Raw genomic sequence first — 20,325 nt, forward strand, 5'->3', positions numbered from 1 at the left:
GAAATCAGAGTATCTAACTTTCTATTAGAAAGCATATATGCGTATTTCCCAAATTGTCGCCAACTTCGGAAAGAGCAGTTTACAAAACAATGTCACCTTAAGGTCCATTTAGTAGCTGTCGTCCAGCTTTTGATCATTTCACCTGATATTCATCAGCAGATGGAGTTTGATTAGTTTTCATGGAATGTAGATGTCCAAATTTCTATTTGTTTCTGACGCGTTAAGGACTTCTTGTCCATGTTGGTTTAACAGTTGAGCCTCAAACTTCTGATGAAGATCATGGGATCTGATCTGCTGGAGAACAGCTAGCTACTAAATGGACCTTCAGGTGAGATTTTAACAGTTATTATTACAATTTCTGTTATGGAGTAATTTATCATAATAAATATTTTACATCAAACATTTCTCTTTGATAGAATGGCAGAGGTTCTCAGTTGCATTAGCCAAGTAGACCAAAACAATGTACAGTAATGTCAAAGAAGCTAAAACCCCCTCACCCATTCAGCTGGCCCATCAATTATACATACCAATACATGTTGCCTAAAATAGCAGGCATTTTCAAAGAGTAATTATTTATGTATTTAAACATATAACAGATTTATGAAAGCAGGGTCATGGACAATGTGTGGCACACGTGTGACCTGTGATGTGGATGCTGATGTGGCGTTAGCCTAAATCACGCATGAAATCCCTTATAGCACATTTTGCAGCTGCGCAGCAGACACAGTAATCCTCAAGTTATTTGTTAAAATCATTGCCAGCCTCATTGTCATTACAGTGAATCATTAAAATACTTTTACTCCATCCTGATGTAGATACACACACACACACAGAAAGAAAGAAAGAGAGAGATATGTGCCATTATTTAGTAGAATAAAGGAGGTTGCCATGAAGGGATTTGGGACTGGAATCACATGATAATTTGGAGAGATAAATTGTTTCCTTTGTGGATTCAGTTATAATCCGGCTGAATGTTTGCCACATTTGGGCTAAACTTCACAGCCGTGCAATTCATCCTCTAAAACCGTGCTTAGAGGTATGAGTGTGCATGTGTTTGTACGTGTGTTTGTTTTGGAGAGCAGCGTACGTACAGTATGTATCTAAACCGAGCTTACAGAGTGCAGTGACCCAGTTCCTTCCCCTCTCAAAGGAGCAACTCGACTGCTAACGAAAAACATCTCTCTGGGTGCATGCGCAAATATGCGCAGAAACACACTTGCTTTGACTCGTACAGATGGACAAGCGTGCATACGGCCACACACATACACACACACACACACACACACACACACACACACACACACACACACACAGCAGCATATTTTGGATTCAGTGCATTATCTCCAGTATTTGCTGAGTAGCGGCTCTTGTTTCAGAGCCAGTGGAGCTGCCTGTAGTTGCTTATGAATAATTAAGAGCTCCAGTCTTTCTAAGAGAGAGAACAAATCTAAAACACTCCTTTCTTCTCCTCTCCCACAGATATCTCTGTGCTCTGATCTGGGCACTCGTGGCGCGTTTGTGTCTTAGCAGCCCATCAGGGTAGAATTCCCACAATCCTCTGCTGTTGCAGCAAATATAACAATACGCTTGTGGTAACAACGTAGAGCGATGATCTAACAAGGCAGCAACCGTGTTAGAGATGGCGATGAAGTGGGCCTTATGGTTATTAAAGGGTTCTGATGGTTTTTAGGCCATTACTAAAACCATAAAACACTAACGGAATGTGTAAGTCTCTCATATGAACATGTATATAGTGCTATATACTGCAATCATATGCTCACAGACAGGGGTGTCAAACTCTAACTCTATTTTACTAAGGGTCACACTGGAAAACGAGAATCACACCAAGAGCTAGGCATGTATAGTTTGACATGCTTTGATTTAATTGAAAATGTCAAATATCTTTGACTGTATTACTGTATGTCTCATATAGCATTCTCACTTAAGGTTTGGTCGACATAAAGCCCTAAAAAAGTCAGCAAAAAAGTTCCTTAGCCATTAATGAATTTAGCAAATCAAGCAAAACAATGATCACATTTTTAAAAGCAGGCTACCACACATAAAAACTCTCTGGTTCTGTGGGAATTTCTGAGGCTCAAAGTCTGCAAATCTGCCAAATTCTGCTTTGTGTTGTGTAATTGCAGGAAAAACAGTTCCCCGTCTTTTTGGTTTGGTGCACAACAATTTATTGTGAACCTAAATTGATTTGCAGGCCTAATCAAAATTTGCGAGGGGGCCGACTTCGGCCCACAGGCCTGGAGTTTGACACGTGCTCACAGACCTGATGCTCCACAAGCACCTAGACCAGCCCTCGCCTCACCCCTCTGTCTCGACACGTTCTCTCTGTGCACCAACATTTGAGTGACTTTTCTGGGCTCTGAATGAGTGACAGATTGCTAAAGTATTTGCCCTTAAGTGAAACGTGTTCCCTCGCTCTGAGCTGTAAGCCTTCAAACAAGTATTCCACCTTTTAGTAGAGGTACTGTACTTTACACATGTACTCTCTTTCAAAAAAGGAGATGTTTGTGGCAAAGTTTGAATGAATCAGGACAAAGTCTCATCCAATATGAATATGAATGTGAGTGGGAGTTGGGTAGCACCTTTCGGTGAACTTGTATTGCCCTGTGCTAGCTCCTGAGCAGGGAGTTCAGGCCATATTATACCATTTAAGTCATTCACACATCTACAAAGTGCAAATATAAGATAATTAGCTATTTCTACCCCCTTTATTATCTCAATATATCTCTATCTAAAGAAATATGCTTTTGGTATGCATAAATTCTCTTCAGATGGAGGTTTAGGTACCAACACATTTGTAAATGGCTTTGAACTGTACCAGCAGTACGGCAGGCTGTAAAACAAAAAGAGATTTGTTGAAACACTCAACAGGAGGATTAATGCGAGGTCACAAAGTGAAGAAGTTTCCTTTGAAAATATTTGTTTAAAATGCCAGTAGGAGAATGCAGAGTGTGGGCAGTAAAAACAGAGCTGAGAGTGAGTCAAAGATAAAGCCAGAGGTACAACACAGCTTACTGTACAAATCCCTCACCGTAAGTACAAGAAGTGTGCAGATATACACATTTCAGTTTCACGCTTATTTGTTAAAATTCCAAATGGAGTTTTTGTAGAGCAGCATGTCACTGAGTCAGTTTAGCACTTCTCAGGTCAGGATGTGGCTTGTTATGATACTGCAGTGAAGGCGTCCATATGTTACTGGTGTTTACCTGCAGGCCCAGCGGTTTCCAGCGCACGTTCCTGAGCAGAGCCGGCGTGGAGCTCAGGGTGTTCTGAGGTCTTTTCTTCAACGTGAGGATGACTCCGCATGGGTCCTCTCTCAGAGCGTTGACCAGGTTCTTCAGCTGCCAGCCCACCTAGGGAGCACGCACACACACACACACACACACACACACACACACACACACACACCGGGCTACCGAAAATACTGCCGCAAACCACTACACACACACATACACATGCTGTACACGATGCACCAAATCTGCTGAGGTAAACCACCACGCACAGATATGAAGCTTTAAAAACGGTTGCTGCAAACCACCACGCGCAGGTCCTGATACCACCACATGCTACTAGTCATGTATGTTATCATTTTATTGGACAGATGATAGGAAACGAGGTCTCCAAACGATGGACGTTGCAGTCCATGGTCAGTGTCTTGACGCCTTAACCTCGGGGAGCCCCCTCGTCCTACTATAATATGCGCACAATGACCATAAACCGTTTATACTGTATATCGTTTATGTTTTCAGGCCTGTGACTTTTGGTATAAAATTAGACCATATACAGTACTTTACATGTTCACATAGCTCTTGAACAGTGGGACATGGAGTCACTTTTTATTCCCGAAAAAAGGTGCCTAAGATCATTATTGGCCATCTTCACCAAATCTAGTGCAAAAGGTATCCAAACAAGCCCATACAATGCTGTTGTGCTTATCTTATTTTTAATTTTTTTTTTTACAATTGGTTGCAAAATTCTTTTAAATGTGGCCAATCTGATATGCAATTAGTTGGCAGTTTATGAGGCAAGTCAATGAATGCAGTCTAATACAACAGATTTTACCTTGATGTTTAGTTTTTGTTGAAACTATTTCAGAGATGTGTTGATTCAACTTTATGGTCATTGAAATTTTGCATAATTTGTCTCTTTTAAAGCTCTATTATTCCCACAGGTGATGTACTGTAGGTAATGTCCAAAAATGTATGGCTGCCATCAGAAAATGTGCATAATTGTCCATATTTCTTTTACAGTAACACAAATTCAACAAAACAGTGTTACAGTTTTTTACAATTGTTTACACACTAAAATAAAAATGTCCACAAAATTTGCAAAATTCTACTCCAATGAGCAAAACACCTCCACAGATTTGCACAACATTACACACAATGTCTGCTTCACCCTTTTTGCAAAACATTACACACAGTGATTTGTAAAACTCTACACATATTTTCACACCTTAGACACAGATAAGGATTGTGAGGTTACTTCCTTGTCATTACAAAGCCCCGGATTGCCAATGACCACACTAATGAATAGTTACAGTATTCTTGTTGCTTTTACAGTAGTTTTTATTCAGAGTCAAAGTGTATGTACTTCATGCAGTAATTTTTATTTGTCTACAGATTTTATTTGTTTCATTGATTTCAGTGTTGGTTGATTACTGTAACTGATTATGGTAAGAAATACTGTAAGTATTGAAATAAATACTTGAAATATTCAGTCTGCAGCATCAGTGTTGTGCAGTGCTTGGTAAGTTTATAGTAGGCCTATTTGTGTACATTCTCCCTATATCTCAAACTAATCATGAAGAATGTTGTGGGTTTGTCACTTTTTTTTGTCATCTAAATTATCCCTTACATAACAATGTCTGGCCAAAAATCTAGCACATGCTATTTCCTAAAATTAGTTTTTTTACAAATGTGTTTTTTATTTATCACAGCAGTGTGAAACTGGCTGCAATAGTGTCTGATCATTGAGGACTGTGTTGGTTAAATGAAAACTAATAGCATTTTCACAAATATGTGTATATGTTTTGACTGAAGTGTGTCATTTTGCAAACAATCTAGGAATTATGCAAATTGAGTGTGGTGTTTGGATAATTGTGATTATATTTTGAAAAAAAGAACCCGGTTTTCAAAATATCGTGTAAACAATTGTACAGTACAAACAACGGCAGAGAAAAACTACACGGGATCCAAAGATCAAGGAAAAAATAAACATCACTGTGTATTTTGATTTGGATCCAATTGGAGATTTTAAAAATCTAAACATTACTAACCTAACTTTTACTTTTTAGAGGCTTGCGCAGCCTTGGCAGTAAGGTAAACGTTCTCTGAGTGCTTTCTAATTTCAATATGGTTCATGTGATATCCAGGCTACTGCTACTACAACAGACACAACTAACTGCTGCATACAAACTATTTCACCATCTTGCCTCAGACACACTGCTTTTGTGCTACTTAACATGTTTTAGTAAAGCTTCACCAAATTGGTTATTACACAACATATAAAAATAAAGGACGGCTTAGCCAGTATTGTTAAGGAAGAGAGAGAGATGGTAAAAGAGTCAGAAAGGAGTGCTGACTGCTGTGTTTCCTCGTGGTTCCGGCCAGCCTGTCTCCAGAGCTCGCAGCACTTGTCAGGCCATTGATTGGCTACACTGGTCTCAGCTACTGGAAGGGTCCGCAGAGGCCACCGCACACACACACACACACACACACACAGACAGAACTGCTCTGACCTTATTCCTGATGATGATGACCAGTCTGTTTCGCGGCTCGTTTCCTGTTCTCTTTGGCCCAGTTTAGAACTCCGGGTTCAGCCAGTGTTCACCAACAACAAGAGTTTTGACGGAAGTAATTTACTACTGTATGTTTTGTCCTGTTCTGCCCACTAAAACAAAAGGGGGTATACTAGGACACACTTGGACTCACTGTAATTCCTAGTGACAGAAATAGGGCCTCTGTATCAAACCGAACATTCTGGAAGAAATGTGTCTGTGTATCAAAAACCTTCAAGTACCAATATTTGGCTTTGAATCTCTGGTCAGTTTTGTAATCTTCTTTGCTATTTCTTGATCAACGCCTGATTTAAATAAAAAAAAATGTTCAGACAGTGAGCACTTCTTTTATTAAGGAATAGTTCACAATTTATTGGACAAGTATTTGCCTTCCTGCTGAGATTAAGATCAAAAAAACAATGCCACTCTCATATCTATATCTGTTTAATATGAAGCTACAGCCACGCGACAGTTAGCGTAGCATAAAGACTGAAAGCAGTGGGAAACAGGTAGCCTAGGTCCATAAGTAAAAAACAATCATCCTATACCATCACCTCTAAAGTTCATTAATTAACATGCTATATCTTGTTCAGGCTAGCTGTGACCCTCTGCTTCCTAAGCTAAGCTAACATTTTGGGAAACACCCATATTCTCGTTCTTGCCAAGAGATAGGGTGAGGGGATTGATGCCACTTTCTCATCTGTCCGGTCAATATGAAGATACAGCGAGAAGACGGTTAGCTTAGCTTAGCATAGAGACTGGGAGGAGGGGGACACAGCTAGCCTTAACAAACAAGATACAATAAGTTAATTAGTGAGCTTTAGAGGTGCTAGTAGGCTGATTTTGATTTACCTCTGAACAGACCCTAGGCTACCTGTTTCCCCGTGCTTCCAGTCTCTATGCTAAGCTAAGCTAACCCTCTCAGGGCTGTAGCTTCATATTGACCGGGCAAATAAGAAAATGGTATCTTCTCATCTATCTCTCGACAAGAGTAGAACATGTTGACCTATTCCTTTAACACAATAACAGGGTTTTTCCTGCATAGAGGAATTTTTGGTGCCCGCAAAAGAGGTTTTAACCAGCACCATAGGAAAATCAGTGCCAAAATATTAAGAATTGTGAGAAAACAAATAGCAATTAAAATCCTCTTCGCCTGTGTTTAATAGCAATTTACCAAACAACAGTAGAAAAGCAGAGCATAAACTTGAATAGGAGCGCTTATCTTAGTTTTACCATCCAGAGTCTGGCTGTGTCAGACTCTCCCGGTGATTTTAACGGTGGTATTTGAATATTAATATTATTTTTTTAAGCAGTTTTGTTGATTGGCGTTTCACTTACTCAAGCATAAACAACATTCTTGTTTCTCAAATTGTCAGAAATAACAGGCAAATGCATACAGATTTCTGTCAAATAATTGCCTTATTTACTAGTTTACTGTACGCAAACCGATCATGCTTACTGTTGTGCATAGTCGTCCCCCAAAGGCCCATTCTAAGGCAGGAAAACCCCTGAAAAAGCCAAAGTTCTTAAATTGTTTTGCTTGCAAAATACAAGTATTGTATTGGCACTGGTATCATAAAATTGTCCAACAAAACCCAGCCTTAGACAGAGAATTTATTGACATTTTCATGCCAACGGGACATTCCTGAATTCACTGAACCGTAAACTGAACTGGACCTCGATCCTGCTAAACTTCTCAACCCTTGTCAGCTCCTCCACCACAATGGCGGACAGCACAACAGTGTGTATTAACAGCACACACAAAGCCTATCCTAACCAGGCTAGTTTAGAACTGTTCTGTTATGCAAATACGCAGAGAGAGCAGAGGGAAACAGGGGGAGACCTACCAAAAATAATAATAGAGCATAAACTGCTGCTGGAGAGGTTTTTCAAATCCCTGAGGTCTTCATTATTTTCCCAGATGCTATTACCTCCACATAATTATGTTGCCTCTTCAAACAATCAGTTTGTTATTTGAGCAAATTCCACATTTTACCTCAAAAGAGAAGCTGAGCTAAAAACTGCGAGTCCTGTTTTGAAGTGGCTCTCAAACAGAAGCTCATGCATAAACATGTCGGCAGCGCTGTTGCTAAATACGTGGGATAGGCCTACATAATGATTCTATAATGTAATGGTATTTGTTCATTCAATATTCCCACTAATCTAATTTTTAAATATGGAGCCTCGCTAGATAAACTTATCAGCCGTGATGTTGACAGAGAGTTTGCCGGTAGTGTTTATATCCATCTTTCCTCCTCAGCAGCTCGATTTAGGATGAGAAAATTGCTATCTTGACGAGAGACTTCCCTCCGCTGTTCTCTCCCCTTTTTCTTTTCATCCTCTTCTCCCTAAGTCCCTCTTTACTTCCTCCTCCCATTTTCGCCCCACTCTCCCAGCCTCATCACAGCATCCCATGACTACTTCACCCCCGTTTCCCCCATCACACACACACACACACACACACACACACACACACACACACACACCTCTGTCTCCCCCTGCTGCTTATCTCCTCCCCCAGAGTGAGGGATCAGAGTGGTGAGGGTCTAGCTGAGGGAGTAATGAGGAGTTGGAGCTGAGAGCCTGGCAGGGTGCGATCTGCACTGTCACCCCGAGGAGAGAGAGGAAGAGAGATAACGCATAGCTCCCTCACGTGTCAATCAACGCCGCTCCCCAGCGCCTGCATGCACGCTTTCGCATGAGCAGCACCTATCGAGACGTAGGAGGAAATACTCGCGGAAAGAGCACGCAAAAGCTGTCTACACAGGCCTTCTTCTCCCTCCCTCAGAAATCTCAAATAAACGCTGGAACAAATTGTTGGTGCCAGAGCTGACAGCACGCTCAATCACTTGCTCTCACAAGGCACCGTTTCATTTAAAATGGCTGCCCATTTTGGTGCGTCCCTCTGGTGTGATGAGTTGAAGGCAGAAATACAACTTATTCAAGTCTAAAAAGTGGAACATGAGTTCACATTTCAAACCAGACGCCTCCTTCAGGGGTTTCTTATGACAATGGGAGCAAATTCCGCAAAAGAGTGAGCTGAGAATCACACTGGACTGAACAAAGGTCTTGCAACAATCATCCTATAATCTGCTCCCGCAGCAAGTCTAATTAGCCTACATAGCTGCACAGGCACAGGACAGGAAGCACCATGACGGTGGTGGTGGTGGTGGTGGTGGTGGTAGCAGACATCATGTACCTTGATATCTCCTCAACACAGCACAGAATGGAGAACGAAAGACAGTTTGCAGTGAACCCCATGGGAACTGTCCCGTGACTTTTTGTGACTACAGTGTTTGGAAGCTTTTTAACTCACCACTGTCTGGTGGTTGACTTGGATCACCTCATCCCCTGCATGGATCTTCTTACACTGGTCTGCTGGAGACTGCAGAGGCAGAAATTGACGGATAGAAAATTACACTCCATGAGAACAAATTCAAGATATATTACAGGCATGGATTCATTGTCAATGTGGAATTTGAGACAATGAATTGGAGTTGCTACTGAGTCAAACAAAAACTCACATTCTCTGTGGTTCCCGTGATAACGTGGAGTCCATCATACGTCGATTTGATATACATCCCCTAAAACACAAGCACAGGGAGGGAGGATTTAGTATAACACGGAGTACACAGGGAAATACATGATATGTAGGTCTGACATTTAAGAATTTGACGTCTCGACTTCAGACTTGAATTGACGGGTGTGTAGTCTACATCGACGACATTTCATTTCCGGGATTGTTCAGGTGCCGCCGGAAATTCCGCTGGTTGTCCCTAATTTTCGGTCGGATGGCTGCTACCTTCCTCTTTCTTTGTGTTGGCGTTCTAACCTTTTGTTAGGATTTGTGAGGACTATGGATAACTGCTCCTCAGATCTCTGCAGGGTAAATCCAGACAGCTAGCTAGACTATCTGTCCAATCTGAGTTTTCTGTTGCACGACTAAAACTACTTTGGAACGTACACATGTTCCACCAAAACAAGTTCCTTCCTCTTCCTGTTGACCATGCAACGTTTAGTTTTTCTGGGTCAAAATTTAAAATTCAAACTTATTTTTGGTCGACTTTTCGACACTTTTCCCGATGTTTTTGTCAATTTTTTTCTGTGTTTTTTTAATGTTTTGTTGTTTTTTCCCCACGTTTTGAAGCTTTTTCCGACATTTTTTTTTTGTTTATTTTCAAATGCTATAAAATTGAATAAAACATCCATATTCAATGAAAGTAGTGAACTGATCATTTACTTTACTTGTGAAGAGCGTTGTAGCGAACCATCCACGTTACTTTTTTTTGACAATTTGGTTGAAAGAAACCCATAATTTCGGATATAAAAACTTTTTGAAAATGGGTCAAATTTGACTCGAGGACAATGTAAGGATCAAGAGGCACCATTGCTCTGTCGGGCCCAAGACGATTGTGATTGGTTTAAAGAAATGCCAATAAACCAGAGCATGTTTTTCTCCCATCCCAGAATGCTGTGTGGACTAGCCAGACCCTCCTATGCAGCGCTGTGGAGGAAGGTCTGGCAAAGCGAGACTAACGGGTGTGTGACCTGACTTACAGATGGGTGACAAATTAAAGGGATAACAAACATGAAGCGTCTTGGTATGGTGTTAGTCGACCATGCTTAGCTTCAGTGATCCTTGTCATAAATTGTTCAGGACTTTGAACTCTACTGGAAATCTACTTCCAAAAGATATTCTCTCATTCATCATCTGTTCTGATGATGGTGGTGGAGAACACGTCTGACATGTCGGTGCAAAATCTCCAGTTAGGTTGACTTGGAAGGCTTTGTGTCTGATTCACATCAATTCTGTTCCCTTTAAACCATTCAGTGACCCTCTGTATGCTTTTGTTGTTTTTCCTCAGATTTGTTCACATTTGTCCATTCATTTGTCTTCATCTACACATGAATTGTCACCCTCTAAAGTCTTGACTTAAGACATAAAAGCAAAAACATCCAAGTCTCACATTTTGACCTGGTGAAGTCCCGTAGCAATAAATAATAGCATTGCATATTTACACACCTTGAATATTGAATTTAATTGTTTCTATGCATTTAAGATACTTGGCTTCAATCATGTTAAAACACTTTTAACAGCTTTGAAAGGACAATGTCCAAATGCTTTGTGAAAAACTAAAATAAAGTCCAAACGCCAATTCACTTAAGAAGACCTGTAACGCTAAAACACTCCCTTGAGCTGAGGGGGAATTAATTCTCTGGTTTTTCATCATCAGCGACCCCTTTCACATTACACTCATTTGGTCCATGGATTATATAGAAATATTGATTAGTGCATTTAAAGTTTAAAAATTTAAAGTTTAGTGCTTTAAAAAAATGCTCTGGTAGATGCATGTGCGTGCATGCTCAGGTGTGTCCTTACCAGCCCTTCACTGGGCATGATGCTGGTAAGGTGGACCACCTCCAGATGGGCGGACTGAGAGACCAGAGAGTCTGACGACAGAGAGATGATGTGGTCGCATATCCCCGCTAAGGTCTTACACTGGAGATGGCATCGGAGGTAAAGAAAGCAGCGGGGGGAAAAGGACAGGAAACGAGAGAGAGAGAAAAAGAGAAAGACAGAAAGTTATTGAGATTGGTTTTGGTCCGCGAGGGATTCCGTGACCTAGCTGGAGGAGGTGAAACAGAAATCATTTCATCAGATTGTTCCACATCGCCACTTCCATCACTCCAGCACACAAACTGTTTCCTGTCACAGTCTGTCCACAGGCATGCCCACAAGACACTGCCACAGACAGAACAACACATCACCGATACCAGCCAACCCCGAGGTGCCCACATGACATTTTCTAACATCTAAATTACAGAGCATAGATTTCATTTGTTATCTGTCATTTTTTGGGGGAGACGATAAGGGCTTTCTAAACAAACAAAATCTGACACATCGTAGAGTGGTTAGATTATCTGTGCTGTATTTTTATTTTATTTTTACACTGGATTTACATTCACATATTACCTAATATGTAGTGCATCTGAGCAAATACACCAGATTTGGATGGGATTCGGGTTTACAGAGATGGTTACCCTGGTTATCCTGTCTCATTGCATCGCTGCCGAGTGCACACACACACACACACACACACACACACACACACACACACACACACACACACACACACACACACACGCTGGATTGTAACAGACATGCATGTAAGAGAATTTACGTTGTCTACATTCACACAAACAGCATGACAGTGATGAACCCTGCATAAAATAATCTTCTGATCTCAATCCTAATGAGCAATTACCGGATTATAGTTATGAAATGAACAGAGATCTTTTCAACACACATAGTGCAAGCACACACACACACACACACACACACACACACACACACACACACACACACACACACACACACACACACTATAGCTCAGAGCCTATGATTCATTCAGTGTGAGAGAAAAGGTGGAGGATCTTCAGTGAGCTGGCTATGTGATGCTTATGTTCGCTCTGTCTCTCTCACTGTCGCTCACACACACACGCACGCGTGCACACACACACACACACACACACACACACACACACACACACACACACATTAATACACACACACTTCCATCCTTTTCTGTGTTAGTTATTTGAACATTTCACTGCCTGTTTAGTTTTCTGTTTATACAGACATTAATATTGTGTTCCAGTCAACGTGTACACATTACATAATGGGATACCCAGAATTGTTCATGTCATCCACAGGCACATTAAAAGCTTTAATTTGGGAAAAAACAACTTAAGTAAGATAGTAGGGGAAAAGCAGTATCAAAGCAGAAGCAGTGTATATCTAATCCCGCCTATAGAACCATGAATAGCATGCAAAGTCCCCAGCTGGAAACCACAGCCAGTGACAATGTTGTGGCTCTGCTTGCATCCCTCTTTGATCATTGGAGTAATAGTGTTGACCTGGGATTAACACGGGCCGAGAGACAAAAGGCCAGTTACCAGTGTGGAGACTCTCAACTCCTCCAGTACTGACACACCCAGCCTTGATCTGACATGCCTCCGGAGAATCAGAGCGCAGATTATAGGGAAGTTAACTTATGTGACTGGCTGGCGTGAGATTTAAGAGCAGTCAAACAGAAAGCCAGACATAGTACGCTGCCAAATGGATTAAGCACTGGCTGCACACTGCCCCCCCTCTCCTCCCACCGCACCCACCACCTCCCTCATTCTCATTCTCCCTCGCGAACACACAACGAACGCGGATGCATCTACTTCACAACACATGAACGTGCGCGGCAAATATAAACCTGAGCAGAGACACAGAAAAAGATGGAGAGAGGAGGGAGAAGGAGAGTGGAGGAGAGAAGAGGGGAGGTGGGGAGGGAGAGTCTGGGAAGAAAGGGGAGAAAACAAGGGAAAGGGAAAAACACACAACTAGGACAGTCTTATGTAATTCCTCTCATCCTTATGCATGCATGCATGCACATAAAAACACACACACACACACACACACACACACACACACACACACACACACACACACACACACACTCATACATACTTCGCGCTCCATCAGACAAACAGACTCACACATGCTCATATCTTATCTCTCGCTCTCTCTCACACACACACACACACACACATACACCATCCCTGGCCATCTGATTGCTGCAGGCCGTAGTCTGGAGGAGAACAGAGTAGCAGTGAGTTTTGCATTATTGAACAGAAGCTGACAAACGTACAACTACCACTACAGTAGCTACAGCAGAGCTGACTTTAGCGTTAAACGGTGTCTGAAGCCCATGCTGGATGCACACTGGAGACTCCCTCATACTATATGTCTGTCTGGATCAACCGCCATAGTTCAATTAGGTTAAACTGCCAATACCACCATGTGAAAAGAGCAGAGTTTAAAACTTGTATTTCTGTAATTCTATTAAGAACAAAGTGTATTTAGGTTTCATAAAGTACATAAAATACTCATTATGCGGAGTGGACCCTTTTAGAGGGTCTCCAGTTATTTATATTACTGGCTGTTACTAATGCATTAGCAGCATTTTAATGTTAAACAGCAGCAGGATGAGCTGTGGCTCATTTCAACTACTTTAAATAATGATGTCATTATACAAGATGATCATGTGTATGTGATGCAAATTTAAATTTGAGTACAATATTCCCTGTCAAATACTGGAGGAAATATACAACTAGATACTAGATGTTTCAGCGCTGGTTCTTAATGTAGTTTTCTAAAAGTCATTAGTGAGTTAGCAATCAGGTAGCACGTAGTCAGATAGCTCATGTCAAAAATGTAAAAGACAGTGTTTTATGTTAAATCTAACTAAAATGGAAGGAGTCTCTGCCTGTGCGTTTGTCCTTCGATTTACTCGACAATGGTTCATCCGATCGACTGAGGACCAAAGGAAGTGCAGTGTCTTGAGATCTACGGGACATATTTATTAGTAATGCGTTATGTACACACTGTGTAGTGAATTGAGAGGGGACCCCTATTAATTGTTACACTGCCGAACGGCATGCTGGGTACAGCTCGCTCTCCGTCGCGCGCTACAGTACATTCAGTACATACAAGGACAGATGAAAGCAAACTCAAATATTCAAGCATCAGCGTGTAACTTTCGGGAATGAACGCTTTTGTTCCGGGGAATGGCCTGGTCGTTAGCCGTTAGCAAATGAAGATGCAACTATGTCATTGGAGGTGTAGTTGTTGGAAGATGTTTGGATGAGCGGTTCTCGAGAAATTACCGGAGGCCAAGCAATCGGCCTGTTCTGAACATTTTCCTCTGACACATATGCAAACCAAAAGAACCTTTTACATTACATTTAATCATTACATACATTGGCTAGATTAATTTGTTGAAATGTATGTCTATATTCAAAATTTGAAATAGATAGTCCACTGAATAGCAGAGGAAAGAGAGACAAACACAGCTTATGCTAATTAACTGGCTAACTGAAATGTTTTGTGGCCCGGTCTTTGTCCATGATCGATTTAAACAAGGGAAGAAAAAACTATTTGTTTTTTATCCTAGTAAACAATATATTGCCTTCAATATGGCATGGTAGTTGCTAAACGAAACATGTTGACATTTTGGAAAAGCGAGGATGTTCCCTCCTTTAAGACCTGGCTAGCAGAGACATCCAGCTACATATGGAGAACGTACGATACAATGTCTTTCTCAACTCTGCAACCTTTGACAAAATGTGGCAACAATTTTTGTCTTACCTACCAAGAATGTCTTCAAAGTTTAAATGCTTACTTTTTTTGCATCTTTTTCTTGATTTTTGATACATTGTTGATGTTCACTTAGTGACTGGTGCCAACTTGTTTTGCCATGTCTTATAGAAGAGCAACCTTTATTTTATTGTATTTCATTTATTTGGACTTGTGAGTGTATATGTATACATACTGTATGCATATACACATTAGGTTATTATTTTTTATTTAGTTACTTATTTGTTAGTCTATGGTGGTCTTTTTGTTGTACTGTCCTGTTTTAAAATTGAGAGGTAAAGTAGATCTTAACTGTGCATCCTCTTCTTCATCCTATGTGTGGCTGTCCAATGTGTATGGTTTAGTGGCAGTGTCACTTGCATTTTATTAATATCTAAAACACATCCAGTATTAAACAATCATCAGCAAGAAAGCAGCATCTAAAAACAAACCCCTCCTCCTCCTTCTCTCTCTCTCTCTCTCTCTCTCTCTCTCTCTCTCTCTCTCTCTCTCTCTCTCTCTCCCTCTCTCCCTTCACGCTGTCTCCCTATTTCACACATAAACCTCCCACACACAACAGAATTAGTCATGTGTAGCCTTTTGTCTGGCACCCAGGGTTTTGTGTGTGTTTGTGTGTGCACACATGTGCAGAGCCATTTAAATATTTGAATTTGCCTGATGTCACTGTCCTATGTCATTAACAGGCCTGTAACAACAGAGGTAAACGACAAGCAGAAGGCTAAGGTCTGAGTCACTTTGACAGTGAAGGCATGGCACCACGGGGAGACCGACATCTCCAACACACACTTATGGTTGCTTTTGTTTTTAGAAATATATATCACAATTGCATCTATACTGTATACTGGCCAAACATCTGATGTAGGATTTATTTCTTGGCATAAAATGGCCAGATATTTTTTCAGTGAACTCCCCCTGCCAACATTTTATTTGGTTTCCTCCACCTGACCATGAATAGCAGCAGGAAGTGTCCCGATCCAACAGCGGATCAGACACTAGCTGCTCACTCGCTTTCACACGTGGACACAGACAGTTCTCCGTCACGCACGCACACACACACACACACACACACACACACACACACACACACAGAAGCTAAACTGGAGCTTTCAAAAGGCCTGAGGCTCGCTTGCACTTAAACTTGCAGTTTTGTTCCACAAATTCCCACAAAACACACAGTGCTCTCTGACACACACACACACACACACACACACACACACACACACACACATATAGTGCGTCTCACTATCTTTGTGGGGACTCATCATTGACATAATGCATTCCCTAGCCCTTACCCTCACCCTAACCATAACCTAATTCTAACCCTAATCCTAAAACCAAGTCTCAACCCTCAAACAGCCCTTTAAAGTTGTGGGGTCCAGCATTTTGGCCCCACAAAGCTGTCCAGACCCCATAAGTATACTGTATTCCCGGTTGTTGGACCCCACGAATGTAGTTAAACAAGAACAGACAACAATGTGCAAACACACACATACAGACATTTTTCAGCTTTTTCAGAATCACCACGACTGTATTATCGGAACCAGAAATTGCAAAAAAATTGTGCCTACCAGCAGAGATAAAACTTGATTAAAGGAATGGTTCCACCTTTTAGTATTCTTTCTCACCGAGCTTAGCACAAAGACTGGAAACAGTGGAAAACAGCTGGCATTGTTCTGTGCAAAAGGAAAATCAATCCTTCTTCTGCACCTCAACACATTAGTTCACATGTAATTAACATGTTATGTCTCTATGTTTAATCTGTACAAAACCTGAAGTGTAAAAACCACAACTTGTGGTTATATACGAGGTTATGTACTGTTTGTGGCCCCAGAACGGAAACTTCCTGGAGTTGCTCCTGGTTGCCTGGCAACTGATCCTGTTTTTACACTTTGGTTTTTATATGGATTTGTATGGGGAACATTATTTGATATTCTGTGTTAATTAATGAGCTTTAAAGGTGCTGCTAGGGAAATAGAGCCAGGCTAGCTGTTTCCCCTTGTTTTCAATCCTTATCTAAGCTAAGCTAATCATCTGCTGGCTGTATCTTCCTATTTAACATACAGATAACAGAATGGTATTGAACTTCTCATCCAACCACTGGCAAGAAAGCGAATAAGCGTATTTTCCAAAAAGCTGAACTATTCTTTTAACAAGACTTTGCTAGACTTGTTTCAGAAAAGAGAGATTCTGTGCAGCACAAGTACCTTATTGCACACATATATTGTAATTTGTATTCTGTGTAAACTATTTATTATTAGTTGTTTTTTTGCACTGTATTTCATGACAAACAATAAAGTTTTCTGAATCTGAATCTAAGTATGTTGAATATAACTCTTTCCCAGGTCATGTGTGAGGCAACCGGAGAGTGTAGGATGCTGAAATAAAATCAGACTACTGTATACACTAGCATAGCAGTCTTGTTGTAACTATTTTTATCTATCCATTTAACAGCCATCATTGTTGAGTATGTCATTGTGCCTCTTCCCTGCTTTCTGTGGTGGAAACAGGCCAAAAACTGTGAATCATTATTGATATTTTTATATGAATTTGACATTTTTAAGCAGAAACTTACCACATGGAGAATCTTATTCTCTGTCTCATACACAGTGCAATCCTGTAAAACGAGAAAATGACAAATAAAAGGGAGAGAAGAAGAAAACATGAGCTGGAGAAAAGCATCTATGCCAACATCCGCACACAAGCTCCAATATCTCCCTCCTCCAAATATAACAACCAGGAAAGAAGGAAATAAGACAAATGAGACGGCAAACAGGAGGAAAGACAGATTACTTCTTTTTCAATGGAGAACATCAGCAGTCAGCTATTTCATTTCAAACCTTGCACATTATGCATATTACTTTATAATCTAGGCAGTCTAAAACATTGGATTGACCAGTTCTGGACGTTGCCTGGAGCTTCACGAGCCTCCGCAGGATTTAGAAACTACATTATTTGAACATGACAGATTGTTATTTAACGATAGCTGATAGTTAATCTATTTCTGGGAAAGCAGCCCACTGAATCCACCAGATGTGTATGGTAGCAGATAATTCATCTGTTTGATGCATTAGTGCGGGCGGTGCTGCCACCTTTGTCTGTCCCGCTGCACCCTGGCAGCCACATGTTCATTTGGCCCATTGTGGACCTACTGTGGCCCCTTCCCCCCTCCCCCTCTCCTGTGGCCCTTGTAAGAGGGGATGGGTGTTATCTGCTCGGCTCCAGGACTCACTCCGGGCACACGTACAAACACACTCTCGCACACTGTGAGCAGGCTCTTACAGGGAGGATGTGGATGGAGTCCAGGAGAGCAGACATACTTTCTGTCCAAAACAATGAGAATTCTACAGTGTCAGAGTGTGTATATGTGTGTGTGTGTGTGTGTGTGTGTGTGTGTGTGTGTGTGTGTGTGTGTGTGTGTGTGTGTGAATGCGCCTCCAGTTTTAGTTTTTTAAAAGTGCATTTGTGCGCCTAAACTTGGTGAATCTACACGAGGGAGCGAGCCAGAGGGGGAGCAGAAGGAGGACAGGAAATGAAGGGATGAGAGACCCCGAGTTCATTCTCCACCAGGGCCCACAAGTTAGGCAGAGAGGATGTGGTGTAACAGTGAGTCAATGAGTACTTTGCCTAAGGCTGCTACTGAGGGCTACTCGTGCCATCAGCCATGCTGCAAACAGCCTGTGGCAGTGGGCATATGCTTCACTCATAGTCAAATCTATAGAAATGAGCTATTGACCAGAACAAGCTGCATCCTTATTGATGCTCCTAATCCAAACCCACTTTAGTTTTGCACTAACAATTGAAAATGATGACCTTTATTGTATCAGTGTACTGACATGATGGACTGTGTGATGCAGATGCATGCATCCTGTGCGTGTTTGTGAGTGTGTGGAGCACCTGTTGTACGATGGTGGTTAGTTCTAGGCAGAGCTGCACAATGTTGTTCTTCAGTAATGAATACTCTGTCACACTGGCGAACGGAGACCTGAAGCAGACAAAAAAAAAAACAGATTCAAAGTCTTACAAATGCATCTGAGACCTTAATAATATGGTGAACTTTAGAAACATTGGATAAGTGAACTGGTCATAATCTTATTCTACATGTTGTTATTGTTTTCATTAAATGCTCCTGTTTGGAGTAGTGTCTTTTTTCTTCTTTTCAGAGTGAAACGGGTCTCAAAGTCACACTTAAATGAATGTGAGCAAAGGATATTTGGCCATTTTATTAAAAAAAGAGTTACTTTCTGTTTTGAGGAAGTCATTTTGCTATATTGGTGTTTTTATTTTCTTTCGTTCGTTTATTTGCGAACAGCGGGATTATAAAATCTGTGATAGGGCAGGGAGAGAGAGCAATAAAAGCTAGTCTTTGCTCCTCTCAGAGCACATGAGCAAGTGATAAAGACAAACAACAATATTTGCTTTTATGACATGGCCATGAGGCTACGCAACCCAGAGATGTACTAAAGCTCATCATTGCTTTATCTGTATGTGTTCTCTGTTTCATATGGTTTCATCAGCTGATCTAACTTCACCATACCAACATCAAAAATAACCTTTCTTAACTATCTACGGATTATGTTACTGTATGAAGCGTAAAAATAAAAGGAACATCTGATAATGTAATGCAGCCTAACAATACAAACAACCTCTGTAAAGTTTATTATTCCATTTTTAAAGGAACTTTGTGTCAGAGGGAGATTGTAAGGTGTTCCTGTTTTTGTTAAATGGACTATTTATATAGCGCTTTTCTAGTCCTAACGATTACTCAAAGTAGGGCTGGGCAATATATCGATATCATATCGACATCGGTATATGAGACTAGATATCTTCTTAAATTTTGTATATCACAATATGGTAATATGACTGGTTTCCTGGTTTTACAGGCTGCATTACACTAAAGTGATGTCATTTTCTGAACGTACCAGACTGTTTTAGCTGTTCTGTTATTTGCCTTCACCCACTTAGTCCTTATATCAACATTACTGATTATTCTTTTTTAGGAATCACATTGTGTACATTTTTTGTGAAAGCACCAATTGTCAACCCTACAATGGGCTATATCCTTAAAGGTCCCATGACATGCTGCTCTTTGGATGCTTTTATATAGACTTTAGTGGTCCCCTAATACTGTATCTGAAGTCTCTTTTATATAGACCTTAGTGGTCCCCTAATACTGTATCTGAAGTCTCTTTTATATAGACCTTAGTGGTCCCCTAATACTGTATCTGAAGTCTCTTTTATATAGACTTTAGTGGTCCCCTAATACTGTATCTGAAGTCTCTTTTATATAGACCTTAGTGGTCCCCTAATACTGTATCTGAAG

At 40.9% G+C, this 20,325-nt stretch overlaps 1 protein-coding gene across 6 annotated transcripts in view; it reads right to left on the reverse strand.

The window, feature by feature from the left end:
* The window catches only part of si:ch211-26b3.4 (connector enhancer of kinase suppressor of ras 2), a 68,069-nt gene that overhangs the window by 25,510 nt on the left and 22,234 nt on the right, over window positions 1-20,325 (reverse strand). For all 6 annotated transcript variants that reach the window (XM_031280138.2, XM_036005322.1, XM_031280134.2 and 3 more), the window contains exons 4-9: window positions 18,900-18,987; window positions 17,578-17,619; window positions 11,178-11,297; window positions 9,322-9,381; window positions 9,114-9,182; window positions 3,225-3,371 (exon numbers count right to left, since the gene is read on the reverse strand). In XM_031280138.2, coding sequence (XP_031135998.1) covers window positions 3,225-3,371; window positions 9,114-9,182; window positions 9,322-9,381; window positions 11,178-11,297; window positions 17,578-17,619; window positions 18,900-18,987 — 526 coding nt within the window. The remainder of the gene's footprint in view (window positions 1-3,224; window positions 3,372-9,113; window positions 9,183-9,321; window positions 9,382-11,177; window positions 11,298-17,577; window positions 17,620-18,899; window positions 18,988-20,325) is intronic.

This window comes from Sander lucioperca, chromosome 1 (genome assembly GCF_008315115.2).
Source record: "Sander lucioperca isolate FBNREF2018 chromosome 1, SLUC_FBN_1.2, whole genome shotgun sequence".
NCBI lineage: Eukaryota > Metazoa > Chordata > Actinopteri > Perciformes > Percidae > Sander > Sander lucioperca.